The sequence below is a fragment of the Cheilinus undulatus genome, linkage group 2, assembly GCF_018320785.1.
Source record: "Cheilinus undulatus linkage group 2, ASM1832078v1, whole genome shotgun sequence".
NCBI lineage: Eukaryota > Metazoa > Chordata > Actinopteri > Labriformes > Labridae > Cheilinus > Cheilinus undulatus.
In genome coordinates, this window is record NC_054866.1 from 44,330,272 (window position 1) to 44,350,463 (window position 20,192).

Consider the following 20,192-nt stretch of genomic DNA (forward strand, 5'->3'; position numbering starts at 1 on the left):
GAGTTCGGACCTGTTGTGCCAACTCAATGTAAGTAGACAGTATTCCAGCTTTCCCTCATCAAACTCATCAAATACACAACCCAACAACACCAAAACGCTCTCGTGTACAAGTTGTGACCTGTACATTCACCATGCTATGAAATAATCATGGAACATTGCGAGACAGAGATGTTTTAAAGCTAAAGGCAAAGCTGGAACTACACTCCAGGCATGGCTGCTGCACTGTGTCACTCCGCCCAGTGGTTTACTCAAGAAATAGTTCCGAGTATTTGCTTCATGCGTCATAATGTTACATAATTATACGTAATTATTTCATAGCGTGATGAATGTGCAGGTCACAACTTGTCCACGAGAGCGTTTTGGAGTTGTTGGGTTGTGTATTTGATGAGTTTGATGAGGGAAAGCCGGAATACTGTCTGCTTACATTGAGTTGGCACAGCAGGTCCGAACTCGGCAGCGGCCGATCTAAAAACAGCTTGCACCAACAACTAAAGGTAACAAACCTGTTACTAAGACTATAGGAATTATGGCAATGGATGAATTTGCCAAAATGTTGAAGTATCCCTTTAAGTCTTGGATGATTAAAAGAAAACGACTGACTAAATGGATGTGACTTTGGCACATAAAACCAGTACACCCACAGAATCCTACAGCAGATTTTACTGCCTCATTTCTCATGATTTTGAAACTTTACTTTATATACTTACCAAGGATTTTTATTGCTGAAGCTTGGCCTAATAACACAGCCTTCTGTTATACAACAAACCTGCTTTCAGGGACTTTAAAATGGATTCAAGGTTGAGGTACATGTTGACACAAAACAGAAGACAGCAGGTTACATCAAAAAAGTACACTTTGCTTTTGTATATTTTTAAAAGAGCCATCAGTATCAAAGTCTCCATAACTGGAAGAATCTTTCATTCTCAGAGGTGTCAAGTGTATAAATCAATTTATACAGCAGGTTTCTAAAGACAGCTCAGAGAGCATTAACTGTCACAGTCACAAGCATTTACTCACACTGTAACATCTAGTCCTCTTAAATATATTCTTCAAGCATCATTAGAAGCTCCTTTCAGTCCCTGCATACCTGCCTTCTTCATAAGTGTGAGGTTTAAGTGGTTTACAATAGCTCTTAACAGAGATATCTTCACTACACCTGAACACAAACTCAACATGTGCACAATGATGTTAGCAGTAATGCATACATCTTGCAATTTTTACCTTGATGCAACAGCTCAACACAGCCCTCTTACTGGTTTGTTTTTTATCACATACTCAGCACCACAAACATCCACACAGCATAAATAGAACTGGAGACCACCAGATCATCTGCATACAGAGGACTGTTCACTCGACTGTGACCAATCATGCACTCAGTATGACAGGCTTTTAGCTGCTCGGACAGACCATCAATATGCAAGTCTTAGGGGACTTGAGACCCTTTTTAGGAGTGCTGGAGCACCCTTAAATTTGATCTCAGCACCTGTAAAATAATCATAATAGGAGCTAGTGCCCCACCTGATTTTCCTAAATTTGAGAGAAATGATACAAATATCTTAATTTTGAATTTAAGCAAGCATAATTCCATGTCAAAGAGTTGGGGGGATACATGATTTCCTTGGCAAAAAACACACACACACAATATTATCCTCTCCAGGCTATAGGTAATTTATCAGCTCTTATCCATCATTAATAAAGTACACTTCCTTGTGTTGGACACTGAAAAGGGCATTACCCGTATATATACGGATATTTAGAAATCAGTCCTTTCCAACACCAAGTTTCTAGAAAAGGAAGCATCAAACCAGCAGTGCAGAAGTAATGTGAGCCCAGATGTTGTCAACCTCTGCTGCTCAACATTGTTCTTTAAATACTCCAGCAAATCCCTCAGTGCATCCATCTCTTTAAAGAACATCCTTGCTCTCTTCTCTCAATTTTCTCACTCGAGTTGCTGAAAACTTTCCTCCATGTTTTAATTAGATCCCACTTTGACGGTTCAGGGAATAGGACAGCAAGCAAACACAAGTCCCCAGCATGCAACCTACAAAAAACTGCAGATCCTCATCAAATCTCACCTGAAGTGAATGCAACTGACTGTAAATTAATGGAGTAATGTGAATATCTTCAAATCATTAGACCGTTTCCTTCAAGCGTAGGAACCACAAGGACTCACAGCTTCCATCAACTGAGCTTTACAGCCCTTAATACGTCTGACAAGTATTCCCAGGCAACAGAAATTGAAGGTGTTTTTTGAATGGCACATGCAGTAGCTACCTCTACATGATTATTAAGTCACATTCACATGCAAGATTTATTACTTAGTGACAGTTATATTCCTCAGGGATAATAGCAAAGCCATTGTTTCAGTGCAGAAGTTTGAAGTGAACCTTTGTTCAGCAGGCTTGTTTTCATTCTCAGATTACAATGCTGATTCTCAGCCTGCGGGTTCAGAAATGTTTGTAGCGGCAGATGGGGGATAATGCATCCTCTTATGTAGAGATCTATTATCACATATTTACCGATGGTGAATATACTTTCTCATATATGTGCATTCCATAGGTTTCTCTCTGTATTTAATCATATATACATCCTGAAAAAAGTCATACTTTGACATACGTAATCCCACAGGTGCTGCTGATTTCAAGAGAAAGAAAACTTTCAGAGAGAAAAGGCATTAAGTTCATTAAAGCAACTCACCAAGCTAATTATGTAGTTAGTGATTAAATGTATTATTAGCATGGATACTTGTATTCTAACGACCTGTGATTATTTTTTGTACCTCATCTGATATCTTATTTAATAAATCATGCAGGATTCTCATACTTCTAATACAAAAGATTACTGTAAACCTTCTCTAGGATTGGTATTCTTTTAGATAAAGAAAAGAATCTAAATTTGACTGCACAAGGTGATTTCTTGGAGTCCCAGGACTGAAACAACTTTCCCATAATTGTTTTCCATTCTCTTATAATTTCTTGTATTACCCAGTAAACAAATAACCTCCAAAACAACAGCAATAATCCCTGACTCAAAGCTGAAAAGACTTTTTTTCCAAGTGCATCTCACTGCCCTTGGATAGAGTACTTAAAAGAACTGAGCATCTATGCCAAAACCTAATCAAACCAACCCACATTAAATGTCCTTAAACTCTCAGTCAAGGAAACTCCCACAAAAAAAACATGGTAACTAAGAAGAGTCTTCTGAAAGATGGATCGTGTTTCAGCATTAAAGATATTCACGAGGTTGTGTATGGTGAAAAGACCAACAAAATAAATTTCTGACTCAAGAGTCATCTCAAGTTGAAGTTCTTACTGTTAAAAGTAGACATGCAAAATACTGTTGATAAATTGGTATTGGCAGATATGAACATTTCTGCCAATATTTACAACAGATATACAAGCTGTAAATACAAGCCGTACAGTACTATGCAGAACATTTTTGGGCCCAAAATTGTGGCTGCATTAAAGCACAGATGTGTCAAGTAAACTGCCTGAGGGAACCATTGGACTTAAGGGGGGATTGACACACCAGTCATGCTCAGGATGTCCTTCCATATTACCAAGGGCTTGGGAAAATAATCTACTGAAAAAAATAACAAGGTCTACGCCTTTACAAAAGAGTAAGGGGTGAATATTGGAAGTAAGGGTACCATCCGGGCAGAGTAAGTAGGGTTTCCACAAGCCCATGGTCGTGCTTTGGATGTCACAGGGGCCTGAAAATCAACAGTGTTCTCCCTGTGTATCAGCAGAGGTGAAAAGGCCCAGACAAAAGAAATGCTGTTGAGCTTGACTTTGGCTGCTGAGTAACAGTTTGTCAGCATGTGTGTTAAAGTATGTTTTAAGGACCCAAGTGTTAGGTGAGAACTACATTTAGATACTGGTATTGATATTGGTATGTCAGATGTCAGCAAATCCAAGACTGTGCACCCCTAGTTAAAAGATTGTGTGTATTTCTTTTTTTACTAGTGGTTTCCAACCGTTACACATGGAGCCTCTCTTCTTTCCAGTCTCATCATGTCCGTCAGGATGATTAGTCAGATATTATCATGCAGTGGTACGTTTTAGAGCCATTCAAAATTTTGTCTTAGTCCTCATGTTACAATCTTTGTCCAATTTTAGCCATTCTTTAAAGTTTAGTCTAGGTTAATCAACGAAAGCTCAAAACCATTGTAGTCCAGTTCAGTCAATAAAAAGACCTTACATTTTAGTCATTAATTTTAGTGAAATCTTTCATTCTCTCTAAATGAAAATAATCAGCCAAACTGTAAAACAAATTCATACAACTCAGCCCTGTTTCCATTTTGACATATTATATACACAGTGGAGAAATATCATGGATTTTGAATGTCCACCAGTTCAGCATTAACATTTTACTCCTGAACAGTCTCTTTGAGACTTACCTTGAGACCTTACCTTCCTTTCAGTCTATTACAATCAAAGATTTATTTTTAGCTTGCTATTGCCCTGCCTTCTTAATAGAAGTGAACACTTTTAGTCATATTATAGTCAACAAAATTAACACTGCAATCATATAATCTGTTAACCTTGCAATGCTCCCGCCTGAACAGACTGGGCAGTGACAGGCCCAATCAGGAGTAAGAGGCAGTACTTTTGGGTGCGGCTGAGTTGTGACATATGCAAGCAGTAACAAGAGGCCGGTGCAATTATGGCGGAAGAGATTAGCGTGGATGCTGCGATAGTGTCAGTTTTATCAGAACTTGATGACATTTCTTCTTTAGAAGAACAAAGAATAGCAGTGAGTTGTTTTCTTTTCAAAAATGATAAAAGTCGTGTACTGACATGTCTACAGTCACCATGATTTGCGTTATGCAGTTCTCTTTGGAGTTTAATCCTCGGTAGTGGCACACACCTACGACTTTGCATGTTTTGTTGCTCTGATTGGCCCATAAAGATCTGACAGACAGAACGTTCATCCAATCACCCTCAAAGTTTTTTTTTTTCAAAGGTTCTGCCCTTCCCCAATCACTGTCTATGTCAGGTTAATAATCTGTCATGTCTGTAACTCATGGCATGAATCTATGGCTCTATAATCACCTAATTGTGCATATTGTCACTTATAACAGACAAAAGATCATGCAGTCTGATCTTGGATTACATAAAATATGCTAATAACTTCATACTCACATTCAAAGCCAATAGTCTCACTAAAATGCTTTCTACTTGTTGATCCAAGACATAAGCTTAACTCACACAAACACACACAAACAAACACATATATATGTATATATATATGTATATGTATATATATATATATATATATATATATGTATATATCCTGTTTTGGGCCAATCAGAGCGTTAAGACAAAATGAGGTAGAGGACATGAGCAACTCCAGTCCTACCCTGAGCTGTACAGACTAACGCTGCCATATTGTTTGAACGGTGAGGCTCCTCTGTGAATAAAATTCATGCTGAAGCCAGTCAGGAGACATGCAAAAACATCCTCTCTGCCAAAACAAGCTTTGGGTGTGGCTCTTAGCTCTTGTTTAAATAAAGAAATGTGGTCCAAATCTGATTAAACTACCACTAAAGTACAGTTACATCTGAGCTAGCAGCCATTTGATATACTGGCAAACCCATCCATAATGGTTGCAAAATCATATTGAAGCAGGCAGAGAGTAAAGTGAAATATCTTTTTCTGCCTTTCAGTGTTGTTTTATGCAGAAACATGGCCTATTTCTGAAAGCTGCTGCTCTGTTATAGCTACATTCATGCTTATTGTGCACTAGCAGCAGCCATTCCTATTGGCTTTCAGTCCAACTAAACCCCACCTGTAGCTACTGCCTTGTCCTCCTCAAATGACACTGATTAGTCCAAACTGTTTTCGGTTTGTTGAAGACATAAATTGCAGCTTTGCAAGATCGCTTTACCTGATGACTGACATGATGGCTGGCAAATCCATGTGTTTTGCAAGATTGAGTTCTTTTAATCAAACTGAGAAAGAATGCTTTTAAAGTCAGCAAACTGAATTTTTAACACCAAAAAAACCCTCTCTCATTCAAAATTTAGATGCACATGTATAATAGTTATATTTTTGCTGTAGAGTTTTAAAAACACACTCCATTGTTAATGCGATGCATTTTAAAGCCCTTAAAGTGAGAGGAAAAGGCAAAGATTATTTTTAAGTGGGAGCAGTCAGAATACAAGCTCCTACAACCTTCTGTTCATTCAACAAAAATCACAGCTTGCTTTTCTGACACAGCAGACCTAATGTGACAGCTAAGTGTTTTTTTTTTCCACATAGGATCATGCTGGTGGTGCAGACAGAGTTTGGCGTGGGACCTACCTCCCACGAGATGACCAGTTCATGCCTGCGGCCATTTCCTCCGCTGACGTTTGCTGGTGCCACTGACGGGACTATGTGAAACAAAGAGGTTAACGCTGCATCGCTGTGCAAACACCACTTCAACATTTTTAAAACAGCAGACAAAGAGAAAATACAGGGAAATAGAAAAAGTATTTGTGACCTGAAACTCTATTTCTGACAATATAAATTCTAGCTGTTGTAAATTTACATCTTATCACATACACAAAAGTATCAACCTTTCATTCAAAATAGGTACACAGTGACTCATCTGGTTAAGCAGGAGTAAACAAACCTTCAGGACATAAAAAAACATTAGAAACTGGTTGTTTGTCATATTTGTGCCTCCACAAAAGGAGCTGTCAGTCAAATACGGAGCGACAAAAGGTTCTAGTGCTGTGTTTTAATTCTGCGCCCTTTAGCTGACATTTGTATCATGGATTATAACTTGAATGTTTGATACCAGAACTGTGTGAGGATCCAGTAATTAGTGTGTTAATTATGCTGAAGAGAAAGGACAGATTAAATAAGCTACTTCCAAATGACCACTGACCTTTGTAATTATTACATTTTAGAGATGAGAAATGAGCAGTCAGTGAAGCGGCACGCCTCATCCAGTCTGTCTCAGTTAATTTTTGCCCACCATAAATAGTGTATTCTGCTGTGTCTTTGCCTGGAGGCATTAAATGACTGCCTGCTTTAGCATAACCACTAAACTTGTTGAAATTCATGTAAGCGGCTTATTTTCAACTTCTTGCCCAATTAAAATGGAGTATATCAACAATGGGAATAAAACGTGGTCATGAAGTGGCGTGTGGGGGCACAAGCTAATGTAAGCTCTCTCTTGCTACAATAAATCATCAGCTGGAATATGAACTCAGCGTGTTTTATAATAAGTTCCAGGGGTGATTATGTCTGTCAAGATGTGACTTGAATGTAGCTTGTATCCAGCACTGACGGCTAAGAGGATTTACCTGCTTCTTTAGTCCTGACTCCTCTCGAGGGAGCGCTAGGATCTCCGGTGCCGATTGCATTGCTTGCCACCACCCTGAACTCGTACTCCACCCATGGATTGAGCTGCACAGCCATGGCAGATTCCATGTCCCCTGTCACCGGGTCTGGGTCTGCAGACAAGAGTGATGCTGATCAGGACGGGCAGTACGTTATAGCTTTAGTCCTCATTTAGTTCAGTTTGTAAGACTGCACAAAATGAAGAAGGACAAGGAAGGACTTATAGGCCTTTTAATAATATGAAACTATAAAATTATAACAAATTTGTCCCCCAGAGCAATGACTGTGGTTTCAGGCATACTTTTTCATTCTGACTGGAATCATACAAATTGAAGGTCTCAGGTACACTGATTACATGAAATGAATGTTGTGTTTACATGTGCCATTGTGTATGCAGAAGTTATATTAAAAAATGCACTTCTCTTCTCCAAGGGCTACCTTTGAGAAACATCTCATTAGTCACTTCAATTTGGTGGTTTGTACAACAGTTGCCTTTGTTTGGCTGCTTTAAATCAAACAGCTTACATCAGTGTTCTTACTTATAGTGCATTCAGAAAGTATTCAGACCCTCTTTCACATTTCAATTTTGTTACATTGCAGCCTGATGCTACAGTAAAAAAAAGTGTTTTTATTCTCCTTAATCTACACTTGGCATCACACCATGACACAGTGAAAACACAATTTTAAACATTTTTGCTAAGTATTGAAAATAAAAAACAGAAACCACATTTACAGAAGTTTTCAGACCCCCTGGTCTAAGCTCTCATTTTGAGTTTTTTTGCAAACTCTAAGTGGACTTTCGTGTGTTTTTGAAAAGGAGAGCCTTCCGTCTAGTCACTCTGCCATAAAGCCCAGGACTTTTGGAACTTTGTCTGATCTCCACACAGGAACCCGGATGAGGTTCTGGTCACCTCTCTCACAAAGGCTCTTCTCCCCTGATTGTTCAGATTGGCCATGTGACCAGCCCTTGGAAGAGTCCTGTTGTGCCAAACTTCTTCCTTTTGAGAATTATGGATGCCACTGTGCTTATGGGAACCTTCAGTGCAGCAGAAATTTTTTATAGCCTTCCCCAGATCTGTGCCTTGCAACAATCCTGTCTCAGAGTTCATATATGGTTTTTTGCTTTGATATGCATTATCAGCTGCGAGGCCTTCGAAAGAGAGGTGTGTGCCATCCAAATCATGCCTAATCAATTTTATTTAACCCAGGCTGACTCCAATCAAGGTATAGAAACATCTCAGCAAAGATCAAGAGAAATGGCAGGAATCTGAGCTACAGTCTGTGACTGTAAATGTGATTTTTCAGGTTTTTTTTTATAAATTAGCAAACATTTCTAAAATTAAGTTTTCACTGCGTCATGATAAGGGCTGGCAATTATTTGCAAGATTAAATCGCAATATGGCCTTCTGCAATTTTCAAATCGCAGAAGGTGCATTACTTCCTTAACCTGAAATTAGTGTCAAAACAGCAGTTAAAAACTTTTTTTTGCAGCGTAGATGTTATGCATTACATATCATGCAATCATTTCAGTGCCATATTTTTAGAATATTGTACAAAAAAAAAAAATAAATCTTTTTTTTTGTATATTTTTCTTTCTAAATATGAGAATTATATAAAAATGATCATTACTTTGAATACAACAGTTCATATCCAATCTCAAAAGGAGTCAAAATCATCACAATAAGACATTTTTTCAAAATTGTTCAGCCCTAGTTCAGTCTAATATTGTGTTGGTCATAGTGTGGAATGAATTATTGCTTGTTTCTGTTGGGAAATGCATGAGATGAGGAACTTAAGAAATAATCGCATATTTAATTGCAATTGAAATACTGGGTAAAACAAAACACAATTAGATTATTTTCCCAAATTGTTCAGCCCTAGCCATGATGGGGTATTAAGTCTAGATTAATGAAAAATAAAATTCTAACAGAGCAAAACTGAAAAAAATTGAAGATAGTCTGAATACTTTCTGAATGCTCTGTAGATCCTGATGCATATATTGTAGGTCAAGACCAGCACTGAGGATAATGCGTGACAAAGTAATCTGTTAGAGCACTCAGATATTTTTTGGATGAAAAGGTAATAGAGCACATTAGTCTTCTAATTCAAGTAATCCATGGTGATGATATTTTGTCTTGAGAGTATTCTGTTACTGACAAAAAGATGTATTTCTCTCTACTTTTTGTCACCACAAAAGAAAATCCCTGAAGTGTCTGCACTGTTTCTGTTTCCCTCCCTTTCCTAAGCGAGTTGTTACATATCACTAGAGGTTAACAGTACAGCAGTGTGCTACCTGTTTCAGGAGTAGTTATGCAAATATTGGCTAACTTACATGGTAAATTAACTACGTAGCTAGCAGAGCTATATTAGCTTTAGCTAAAGCTAATGAAGCCTAAGTGAGCCACTCATTTTAACACTGGATAAGACTTCTTACCTTTTTTTTCTGTTTTATTTATGAAATGCTGCTTAGTTTTTAATGTTTGCAATGTCGTTATTTTATGAATGTAACTGACATAAGGATATCTTGTTAATCTTCTGCATGTTTATTTCGTTTGGTTGTTAAATAAAAGTTTGAAAGTTCTTCTCTATAAATAATTAAACCCATTTTGGGACTGTTTGCTTTGTTGAGGTGTTTATATGACTCAGTCTCATTCTGTTTGGGCTTTTAAGCGCTCTCTCAGTAAACGGCTCTAATGATTCTAACAAAAAAGTGCAATAATGGAGTTATTTTGTGGTTGAGTAATTCTGCTGAAGTTCAGTGCAGGCTGAGGCAGAAACCTGACATCCATCCACACTGAGCTGCTCTTTCAGGGCTGACTGAGAGGAGCATGAAGTCAATACGTCTGGCAGAGCACCAACATAAAGACACCAAGTGTCTGCTGGTGTCCGTGGCAGTTTAAAAGTGCAAATAATCATATATGTTATGAATGACAAAAACCTGATGTGATTTCTTCATGTCTTTGTCCTCTTTTGTCCCCGAAAAACTCAGGGATAATTCCTACAATGTTAACACCTGTAAGTAAAAGCTGGGAGTTGACACTTTAAACCGCTTAGCCATTGTTTCATTTAAAATCCAGTTTACTGGTGAACACAGCCAAGAAAAAAAATGTTGTCTTGCTCTTATAGACAGCACAGTTTTGAATCTTCCCTCTGGCTTTGCTGTGACTCAGCATATTTTAACACCAGGTGGTGATACACAGTTCACCTGAAAGCTGACATTTGATGTTTTGATGTCTGAAACACAGCTTACAAGCAGCTTTAGAGCACATTTGGAAGTACAACTCATTACTGAGAGGAAAGCTGATTCCAATCAAGTCTTCTGCAGGAGACCTAGAGAGCGACGTAATTATAAAAAACATCCTGAGACAGAAAAAAGTCAAGTTTTATGAATGTACTTTGAGTGGAATTACAAGCAGGTAACACAACTAATCTAGTTTCTTCAGAGCTGCCGTAATCCAGCTTCGTCAATATTGATCCTGCTACAACAAACAAACATTGACTGAGAGCATATCCGTATCACAAATGAAGCAGAGGTCTCTGTGTGCTAACGAAGGCGACATTCAGTGACGCAGTGGCGCTTACGCGCTTATCATCCAAAGCAGCTCACAATGAGAGCGCTCTGTCAGGAAAGCTGCTCTTCAAACATGAGCTGATAACTCTGTTTGCAAGGAGTGGGAGCTAAAAGCCCAATCCCCTTCATGCTAATCTTAACAAGTTCAACACTGACAATACATCAGAGCCCTAATTGTGCTTTATCGAGTTAAACGTGGTTGAACAGACATGATGTGAAAGGAGTGTATACAAAGTATGATTTATATATCTGTGGGGATGAATCATTATCACACCTTAAACTCTGCTGTTATTATCACACAGCATATTAAGATGGATTACACACAATGCTTGGTAAGCCTTCATCCTTTAAAGCTAAGTGATTGTAATTGATAGCTTTTCTGTCAGGGTTAAGAAAGAAACAGCTAATGCATTTTTAAGCAATGAGTGCATTTATATTAAATGAACATGGATAAGTCTTATAATTCAGGACCAAAAGGTTAATTTCTCATTAACTGCCAATCCATCACAGAAAAGAACTCAAAGCAATGACATTTTGTATGGCCCACAGTAGCTTTAGTTAAGTTCTTCCTAAAAAACAGGAACAAATTTCCATTTAACACCAGCTTTAAAAAAGGGATTTGTACTTTTGAACAGGCATCAAAGAAGAGAGTCATGGCCTCTAGGTGACCTTTCACCTTCTAGCGCCTTGCATGTACATACTGGGACATTACAGTTTGGCTTTCTCACAACATGGCAATTATTTCTGTTTTTCGTATTTTTGAGATAATTGTCCAGATTGTCTGGAACTTATAATCTCCGATCTCAGGATCTTCTCTTACTGTCTGTCCCCAGGGTCAGAACTGAACTTGGTAAAAATGCCTTTAAATTTGCTGCTCCCTTTGCCTGGAATGACTTACAGAAAGACCTAAAACTTAGTGAACTGGTCTCACTGGAAGCTTTTAAGAGGAGGTTGGTTGACTTGGAGGCAGTCAGATCTGTCTGCAAATGTTGTGAATGATGTATTTGATCGTAGCTGGTTTTAAACAATTACTTGCTGCTTTCTCTTTCAGTGTGCTGTTGTTTGACATTTTACTTGTATGTTTACTCGTTTTTTTTGTCTGTAACTTTGACTTTGCTGCTGCTGTCTTGGCCAGGACACTCTTGAAAAAGAGATTTTTCATTTCAGTGAGGCTGTTCTCCTGGTTAAATAAAGGTTAAATAAATTTAAGAGTAAGTAATTTAGTTGAAATGCTGGACGAATTTGCCATGAAATTTTCATTCATTTTTTGGGATATTTTTAAAGTCAAAGAACCATACTGTATGAGAGTGTCATTACCCGAGCATTTGGCTTCTATGGCACATTTCCTGCAAACATTTTGAATATGGAGAATGTCTCCATGCTTTCAAATGTTGCCATGATGTTTATAGGCCTTGGAGAATATTTTTATTTCTCTACATTTTTAAAAAAGCATAAAGTTCTTAGTAAAAAATGAACACTAAAAGCCAAAAAAGCAAGTCCAAGCTTTCTGGCACAGCAAAACAAAAGGCCAGTAGTTTGACTTTAACAATGCATGGCAGTGATCCAACATTTCATCATCTGTTCCTTTTTACTTTAGGTTAAGTCCAACCTTATAATAATTTGGAGATCCATATTCTCTTGTAGTAATTGCACATTAATTAAAGATCATATTTGACCATGAAAGCCCCTTGGGTATCAAAAGTAGCAACTCAGTACTTTAAATAAATAATTTTTACAAGTGTACTTTTACCAGAATGCAAATGTCTGGTATTTTTGTCACCTCTGGTTGTTGGTTACATGAATGGAGGTGGATTAATTTCTTTATTTGTATCTAAAACTGAGATTTGGGTTACATGGCTGTCTGTATCCAGTGAAGCTGCTAATCATTAGACAACAACAACACTAATAATGACAGCCTTTCATGCATTACAGTCTGTTATGAATAATATCTGCAGGGCTGAACAATCTGCTGTGTTTTTTTCTAGCTCAGTGACTCTATGTCTCATCCTTGCTTCAACCATCCTCTTCTGTCTCTACTTTTTGTACAGTCCTGAGAAGAGCTAACTGGCTTCTTTTTAGCTTAAGGCTGGCGTGTGAACTAATGCCATAAAGCTGCACCTACTTCAAATGAGAAAAGCAAAGCCTGCTGCCAGAGTTAGTAAATGCTCAAAACAGGCAACTGGGGATCTCAGTGGAAAATAGACAAACACCTCTCTCCCTGTTGAAAGCTGTTCTACTATTAGAGTGACTTTGTAGCTACTATTTTACAGAAGTAAAAAATACATAGAGCTGCTTTAAAGAAACTTTTCTCAGATATTCAATCTTGTCTCGCTGCTTCATAGAGTCAAAAAGAAGCCTGTGTGGTTGTTGTGAATTCTCCCTGTGTCTCTTGGTTCACATCTAAAAATCTCTCTCCTTTTTTTCTTTAAGACCAGGAGCACTGCCAGAGGACATTGATGCTGGTCTAGGAAAGCTACAGGCTATTTCGGTTTGGACTTGTAGTCCTTTACCCTTGCTTGTTTTGCCAACTAGCTTAGCTTTCAAAAGCAAAAACTGGTTTGAGTTTATAAGATTTTATGGATGAGGGTACACTGGCTTACATACATAATGTGCTGAGCCAGGATGAGGCTGTGGCAGCTCAGGAAAAGAGCACCTGGTACATGTAGGCACTGCTAGTAAGACCCCTGAGGGCAGAGAACTCTGCATCCTCTGTCAATATGTAACCACTGATGGATTTATTGCATTAATTGATAAAAAAAATTACCTACACCAACAGAAATCCTCCTAAAAACTGTGTGAAATTTCCTGTCAATATACGAAAAGTAATTATGTCTTTAGAAACCCATAACCTTGCTCTAGGTCGGCTTTTTTCACTGCTCCCCACATGACTTTGGGGCAGATTAAGGCCTCACATTAACCTCACAGATCTAGATGCTGCAATTTGCTCCTTATTGATTACCTGTTTTGACAGTTTGCCAGCCTAATGAAAATGGGCTGCGGGCCTGTAAATTATAGGTGCTGATAGGGCTGTGGTTGTCCACACCACGGGTCCAGGAGAGGGTAGCCGTAGTATCTGTGATCTCCTCCACTATCACTACTCCAGGGGGTCCTGGAGGACCTGATGGAAAGACAGAGATTAAATTACAGGTTTGAACGGCTGAGCCACTAATGCTTCAGACATGTCAAGACACACTGGAAGGAAATATAAGCTGTTTGTGTTTACATCAATTCCAAGCTGTCCATGATGTGATGCCTTTGTTATGCATTGTTGCTATTAGTTACACTAATGAAGGCAGCCATGCATGTGTGGATGTGCAGCTGTTTGCATATGGTGACAACATAAATCCATTGTTGCATCCTCCTTAAAAGCAAACTATAAATTCCCAACATGGATCTGAAGCAGAGGATTCCATGCAGATTAAAGGAAAATGGAGCTTGCTTTTGTGCCTTTTAATTCAGTGTGCCAGTTCTGCTAAGCATTACTGTGTGGTAGCCCTTCCTATGTTTTAATACAACTGAACATATGTTTACCTCAGTCTTCAGAAGTAAATGTAATCTGCAAGTGCAGCAAATGTCTAAGGACTCCAGGGGAAACAGCTGTAAACAGAAAGCTGGCAGCTGGCACGCTCGATGAAAACCAATGTACTGTGTCCCCAAAAAGTGCCCATTAGACGGTTCCACTGAAAGGTGCATTTGCATTTCAGGACATTAAGATGCATTTTGTGTCACTACAGGTACAGCAACCACTTTTTAGTGCAATCCAGCCCCATGGCACAAATTCTCCTCTGGATTAGAGCTTCATGTTAAATAACAGTTAAATGCATCACATTTACTACCGAAGATAACCAAAATAAATTTCTCTATATATCATTATAAATATTCGATTTATACAGAATAGAAAGTCAATATTGCCATCGTACAAGACAATGCACAATGACATTAGAGGAGCTTTCCCTCGAAGTGTACAAAACTTAGAAAACCAAGTATCAACATACATTCAAGTAAAAGGAGAGACTGTGTAGCACAGTAGATGAGGTTTACGATAAGGATGCACAAAACTGGATTTTGGCCAATATCTGATATGCTAATTCTTACAAATTAATTTTACCTGATACCAAATATTGATAGAACTATGTAGTTCAGATCCAAAACTTCATTGCTTAAAATACACAAGTTTAAGGAATGAGAATGACCAAAGAAAAGGAGCTGACATCAGCCAGTATTAATAGCTGATACAGGCCAATATTTACAGCTTATATAGGCCCATATTAACAGCTGATATCAGCCAATATTTATCACTGATATCAGCCAATATTTATAGCTAATATAGGCCGATAGTTACAGCTTATATAGGCCCATATTTATAGCTGATATTAGACAATATTTATAGCTGATTTCAGCTGATATTTATCGCTGATATAGGCCGATATTTACAGCTTATATAGGTTCATATTTACAGCTTATATAGGCCCATATTTACGGCTGATATCAGCAAATATTTATAGCTGATATCAGCCGATATATGCAGTTTATATAGGCAGATTTTAACAGCTGATATCAGCCAATATTTATAGCTGATATCAGCCGATATTCACGGTTTACATAGACTGATTTTAACAGCTGATATCGGCCAATATTTATGGCCGATATCAGCCAATATATACAGCTTATATAGGCTGATAGTAACAGCTGATGTCACCCGAAATTTAAAGCTGAAATCAGCCAGTATTTATAACTGATATAGGCCGATATTTACAGTTTATATAGGCTGATAGTAATAGCTGATATGAGCAGATTTTTATAGCTGATATAGGTAGATATCTACAGCTTATATATGCTGATATTTATAAATGAAATGAGCCAAAATTTAAAGCTTAAATCATTCAATACTTACAATTGATTTAGATCAAAATTAACAGTGTATAGGCCGGTATTTACAACTTATAAAGGCCAATATTTACAGCTGATATAGGCCTATATTTAAAAGTAATATATGTGGCTAGTATTTTGATTCTTAATAGATATTTACATATCTGCTAATAACCAAAATAGATTTTTAACCCAAAAACTATTGATGCCAATATCATGCTGATAATATAGTCCAACCCTTGTTCAGAAGATGTTAAATATAGAGCTGTAAGCATTACTGCATTAATCACGATGCAAATAATGCCCATAATTAGTGCACTATTTTTATATGATCTCTTTATTGCATGTTGTTTCAAATGCTGAAAAGTTGAAAAAAGCTACAAAAAAGACATAAATCACAATTAGTGATGGAAATTCTGAGATTCACCGCAATAAAAAATTATAATCATTTGACACTCCTAGTTAAATGATTTGATGTTAAGTTCTACTGCCATGTAATCAAGGAAATTAATTATTTAAAACAGTCTAAGCCAAAGTTAATGAAAATGACATTTATTCATTCCTTGAGCTAGTTAGTAACAGTAAAAACCTTAATCAGGATTATTTTAATTGACATCAAGATCATGATTATTATGTTTACCACTCAGTGTATGAATTTCAAACAATATAATACATTTTTATGTGTCAAAGGTCGCATCTTTTTTTCCGTCAGCCAACAGCTGTGTTTCTGTCAGCTTCTTAAGCTCTCTCACTTTGCAAACTAAGTTATTATTTCATCTCATTTATCTTGTTTTCATGATCACGAGAAGCCAAGCTGTAACTGAAATTGAAACTTGATTAGTTGCCCAGCACTTTTCATTACTTCAAGTAACAAAATTTCCAACTAAATAACACTGATCCAGAAAACAAACAAACAAAAAGATAAGGAACATGAAGATAAGAAACTGCTTGGACAATAATCATTCTGATCCATTATCAGCAACAATCAGAATCAGCAGCTTAGTCCACAGTTGCCAGACATTTAATCCAGTCTGTTTTACAGCTCATATTAAAGTTGTTCATGCAGACAGACCGGCTGTCCAGCCATTCTCACTGTGACCATAAAAAAATCAGTCCTAATGCCCAAAAGGGGACAATAAAGTGGAGACAGACATTGTTCAATTGTCTCCTCCAGGAGCACATTTCCAAAGTCCCATGTACAGTAATTATCAAACTTACAAAATTGTCTAGACCTGTTATTCAGTTCAATTCAAACAACTTTATTAACCCCTCTAGGTTTGAAGCAGCTTGTACATAAAAGCATAGATAAAACACAGTGACACAGACAGCAACAATATGTCTAAGCTAAAAATATAAAACAGGGTCAAAAATGAATGCTGATATAAATGAGGCTTACTAATAAATAAACAGAGTAAAAACAATAAGGATTAGTCAGATAAAATCATGATAATGATCAGTGAGTATAAAGATAAAAGACCCTAAGGAGCAATTTAAGGAGCTACTTTTAATTTCCATTAGTTTTACAAACAGGTAAAACATAATATCCTGGCATCAACAGAGAAAGTGAACTAAAAAGCACAAGACACCAAGTCTAATTATCGACCCAATAATTGGTGATTGTCATAGCAGCATTTTTCACTGGACCAATATCCCAACAGTTTTTACTTTGAGAATAAGATGTAAGATAATTCAAAGGGGCAGTAGGCCACTGAATTCAGTAGAAATTGTACAAGAAACCCTCACAGTGCCCCTGTAATGGACAGATAACTCACCTCTAACAAGAAGCTCAGCCTCTGCAAACACAGTGTCAGCACTGGTCTGGGCTCGGCATCCGTACTTTCCAGCATGCTTCAACAAAATGCTCCTAATCATCAGATCCACTGTAGAAGACTGCTGCAAAAAAGCCAAGAAAACAAGGATAAAAAGAGTTAAGTATTAAGGAAGCCTAAATGTGCTTGACAGGAGAAGTGTGATTCCATTACATCTTGTAGAGGCTCATGTGGCTTGAGAGATTTCTGTTTAATTCAGGTGCTTGCTTGCTGCTACATTCTTCAGCTCCCTGTATTTTCTGTGTGTTAAAATGAGAAATGCCTAAGGCGAGACTGGGAATAATTCAAGGTCTACAGGCAGCTGTTTAGCTTGAAACCTGATTAAAATTACAAACCATGCATCAGCCAGGAATCTGTTGGGCCTTTAAAGGATTGTCACTGCAAATACTTTCCCTGCAGAGCTTGGCTTGTAGCAGAGGACACATAGGGACAGATGTGATTTTAACATCTACTGCTGATAAAGGAATAGAGACATAAACAAGACTCCCCAATCTACTGCAAATTTGGCTTCAAACTTCATTTTATGGTGCAGACACTAATGTTTCTTTTTAAAACTATGGAGACAGGGAAAGAGAGATGCTAGTTTGTATAAACAATAAAACTTTTTCAAGCTCAGGGCAAAATGTTTGGTGCAGACATAAACAGAAGAACTTCTATATATTATCTACATAGCTGGTTTTAAAGCCCTTTTAAGGGATGCTGTAGAAACCCTAACGTTAAGTTCAGCAGCCCTAAAATAGTTAAAACAGGGATGAACCTCAACACAAATTATGTGAAACACTTGATTTTTTTATTCCAGCAATAATGTTGAATAACATAACATAATAATACAATATTTGAGTTTAATATTTTTCTCAACTTTTAGCAAATGCCATACCTCAAAATGGCACCCTTCCATTTCTCAACAGTTGGTTTAATACAAACATTGAAATCTGAACAGCAGGCATGCACAGACTGATACAATGCATTAAAAACTGAAAAATCACAGTGATATAAGTACTAAGACCCTTTTCAGCAATACATGAAATGTCTCTCAATCTTTTCTGAGATGTTTCTGCACCTTAATTGGAGCCCATTTGTGGTAAATTAAAACGATTGGACATCATTCAAAAAGGCATATCAGAGCAAAAACCAAGCCATGAGTTCAAGGGATCCTGTCTCTGATCTCTGAGACAAAATTGTTGCAAGGCACAGATGTGGGGAAGGCTATAAAAATATTTCTGATGCACTGAAGGTTCCCAAGGGCACAGTGGCCTCCATAATACTCTAATACTCCATATTACTATAACAATCAGGGGAGAGAGACCTTAGTACATCTGAGAACCTGATGGTCACTCAGACTGAGCTCCAGAGATCCTGTGTGGAGACTGGGACAAAGTTGCAGAAGGAAAACCATCACTGCAGCCCTCCACTGAAAATGGCTCTATGGCAGAGTGGCTAGATCAAAGCCTCTCAGTGCAAAACACACAAAGGCAAACATGGAGTTTGCTAAAACTCCAAATGAAAGTCAAGCAGGCTTCATGTGACCATTTGGTTCTTGGTGACCTCTCTCACTAAAGCCAGTATCCCCCAATTGCTCAGTTTGTGAAAGAGTCCTGGTAGTGACAAACTCTTCCATTTGAGAATTATGGATGCCATCATGCTCATGCTGCAGAAATTTTTGCAGCCTTCCCCAGGGCTGTGTCTTGCAACAATCTTGTCCCTAAGGTCTGCGGGCAGTTCCTTTGACCTCATAGCTTCGTTTTTACTCTGATATGCATTGTCAGCTGCAAGGTCTTTTACAGTGGTGTGGGCTTTTCCAAATCATGTCCAATCATTTTAATTTACCACAAGTGGACTCCAATCAAGGCCTAGAAACATCTCAGCAAAGACTAAGAAAAATGGGAGGAACCTGAGCCAAATATCAAGTGTTATTTCAGAGGGTTTAAATACTTATATCAATGTGATATTGCAATTTTTTCTTTTTAATGAATTTGCCACATTTTTTAAAATTCTATTTTCACTTTGTCATGATGAGGGTACTGAGTGTAGATCATTGAGAGAAAAAATGGCATCTTTTGGCTGTAGCAACAGGTTGCAACATAACAAAACAGAAAAAAGTAAACTGGGTCTTAATACTTTCTGAATGCACTGTATGGTAATGACAGGTAGCAATGAAATACAGTAGTGTTCAGTAGAGTGGTGGTTCCCAAATGGTGTGCTGAGGCTTATCATTATGTCCTGAGGCAAGTCTAGGTGTGCTGTGGGGATTTGAACAACCATATTATATTACTACAACTGTACTATAACTAAAGATAACACATGTTAAATACAGTTTTGCATGGGTATGCCTTGAAATTCTGTCTTGATGTTGTGTGTGCCGTTGGGCAAAAAAGTTCGACAACAGTAAAGTAGAGCATCAACCCATTAAAATGTTCAAATGTGAAATATTGTAAGTCATGCATAGTTAAGCAGCAGCTAAAGATATTACCCTTCCCTCATTCAGGTAGTTTAGCCCTATGGCTTACCAGCTGACGTAAGTTATGATGTGTGATAAAAAGTTGTGGCATGCAGGGAGCAGTATTATGAGGGCCTAATCAAGGATAGTAA

At 37.7% G+C, this 20,192-nt stretch overlaps 1 protein-coding gene across 5 annotated transcripts in view; it reads right to left on the bottom strand.

Annotated features, from left to right (window-relative positions):
• The window catches only part of cntn5 (contactin 5), a 244,915-nt gene that overhangs the window by 15,106 nt on the left and 209,617 nt on the right, over positions 1 to 20,192 (bottom strand). For 3 of the 5 annotated variants that reach the window (XM_041805301.1, XM_041805284.1, XM_041805317.1), the window contains 4 exons: positions 17,547 to 17,667; positions 13,865 to 14,023; positions 7,298 to 7,447; positions 6,306 to 6,376 (listed from right to left, as the gene is read on the bottom strand). In XM_041805301.1, coding sequence (XP_041661235.1) covers positions 6,306 to 6,376; positions 7,298 to 7,447; positions 13,865 to 14,023; positions 17,547 to 17,667 — 501 coding nt within the window. The remainder of the gene's footprint in view (positions 1 to 6,305; positions 6,377 to 7,297; positions 7,448 to 13,864; positions 14,024 to 17,546; positions 17,668 to 20,192) is intronic. The other 2 variants (XM_041805310.1, XM_041805293.1) reach the window with 1 other exon arrangement.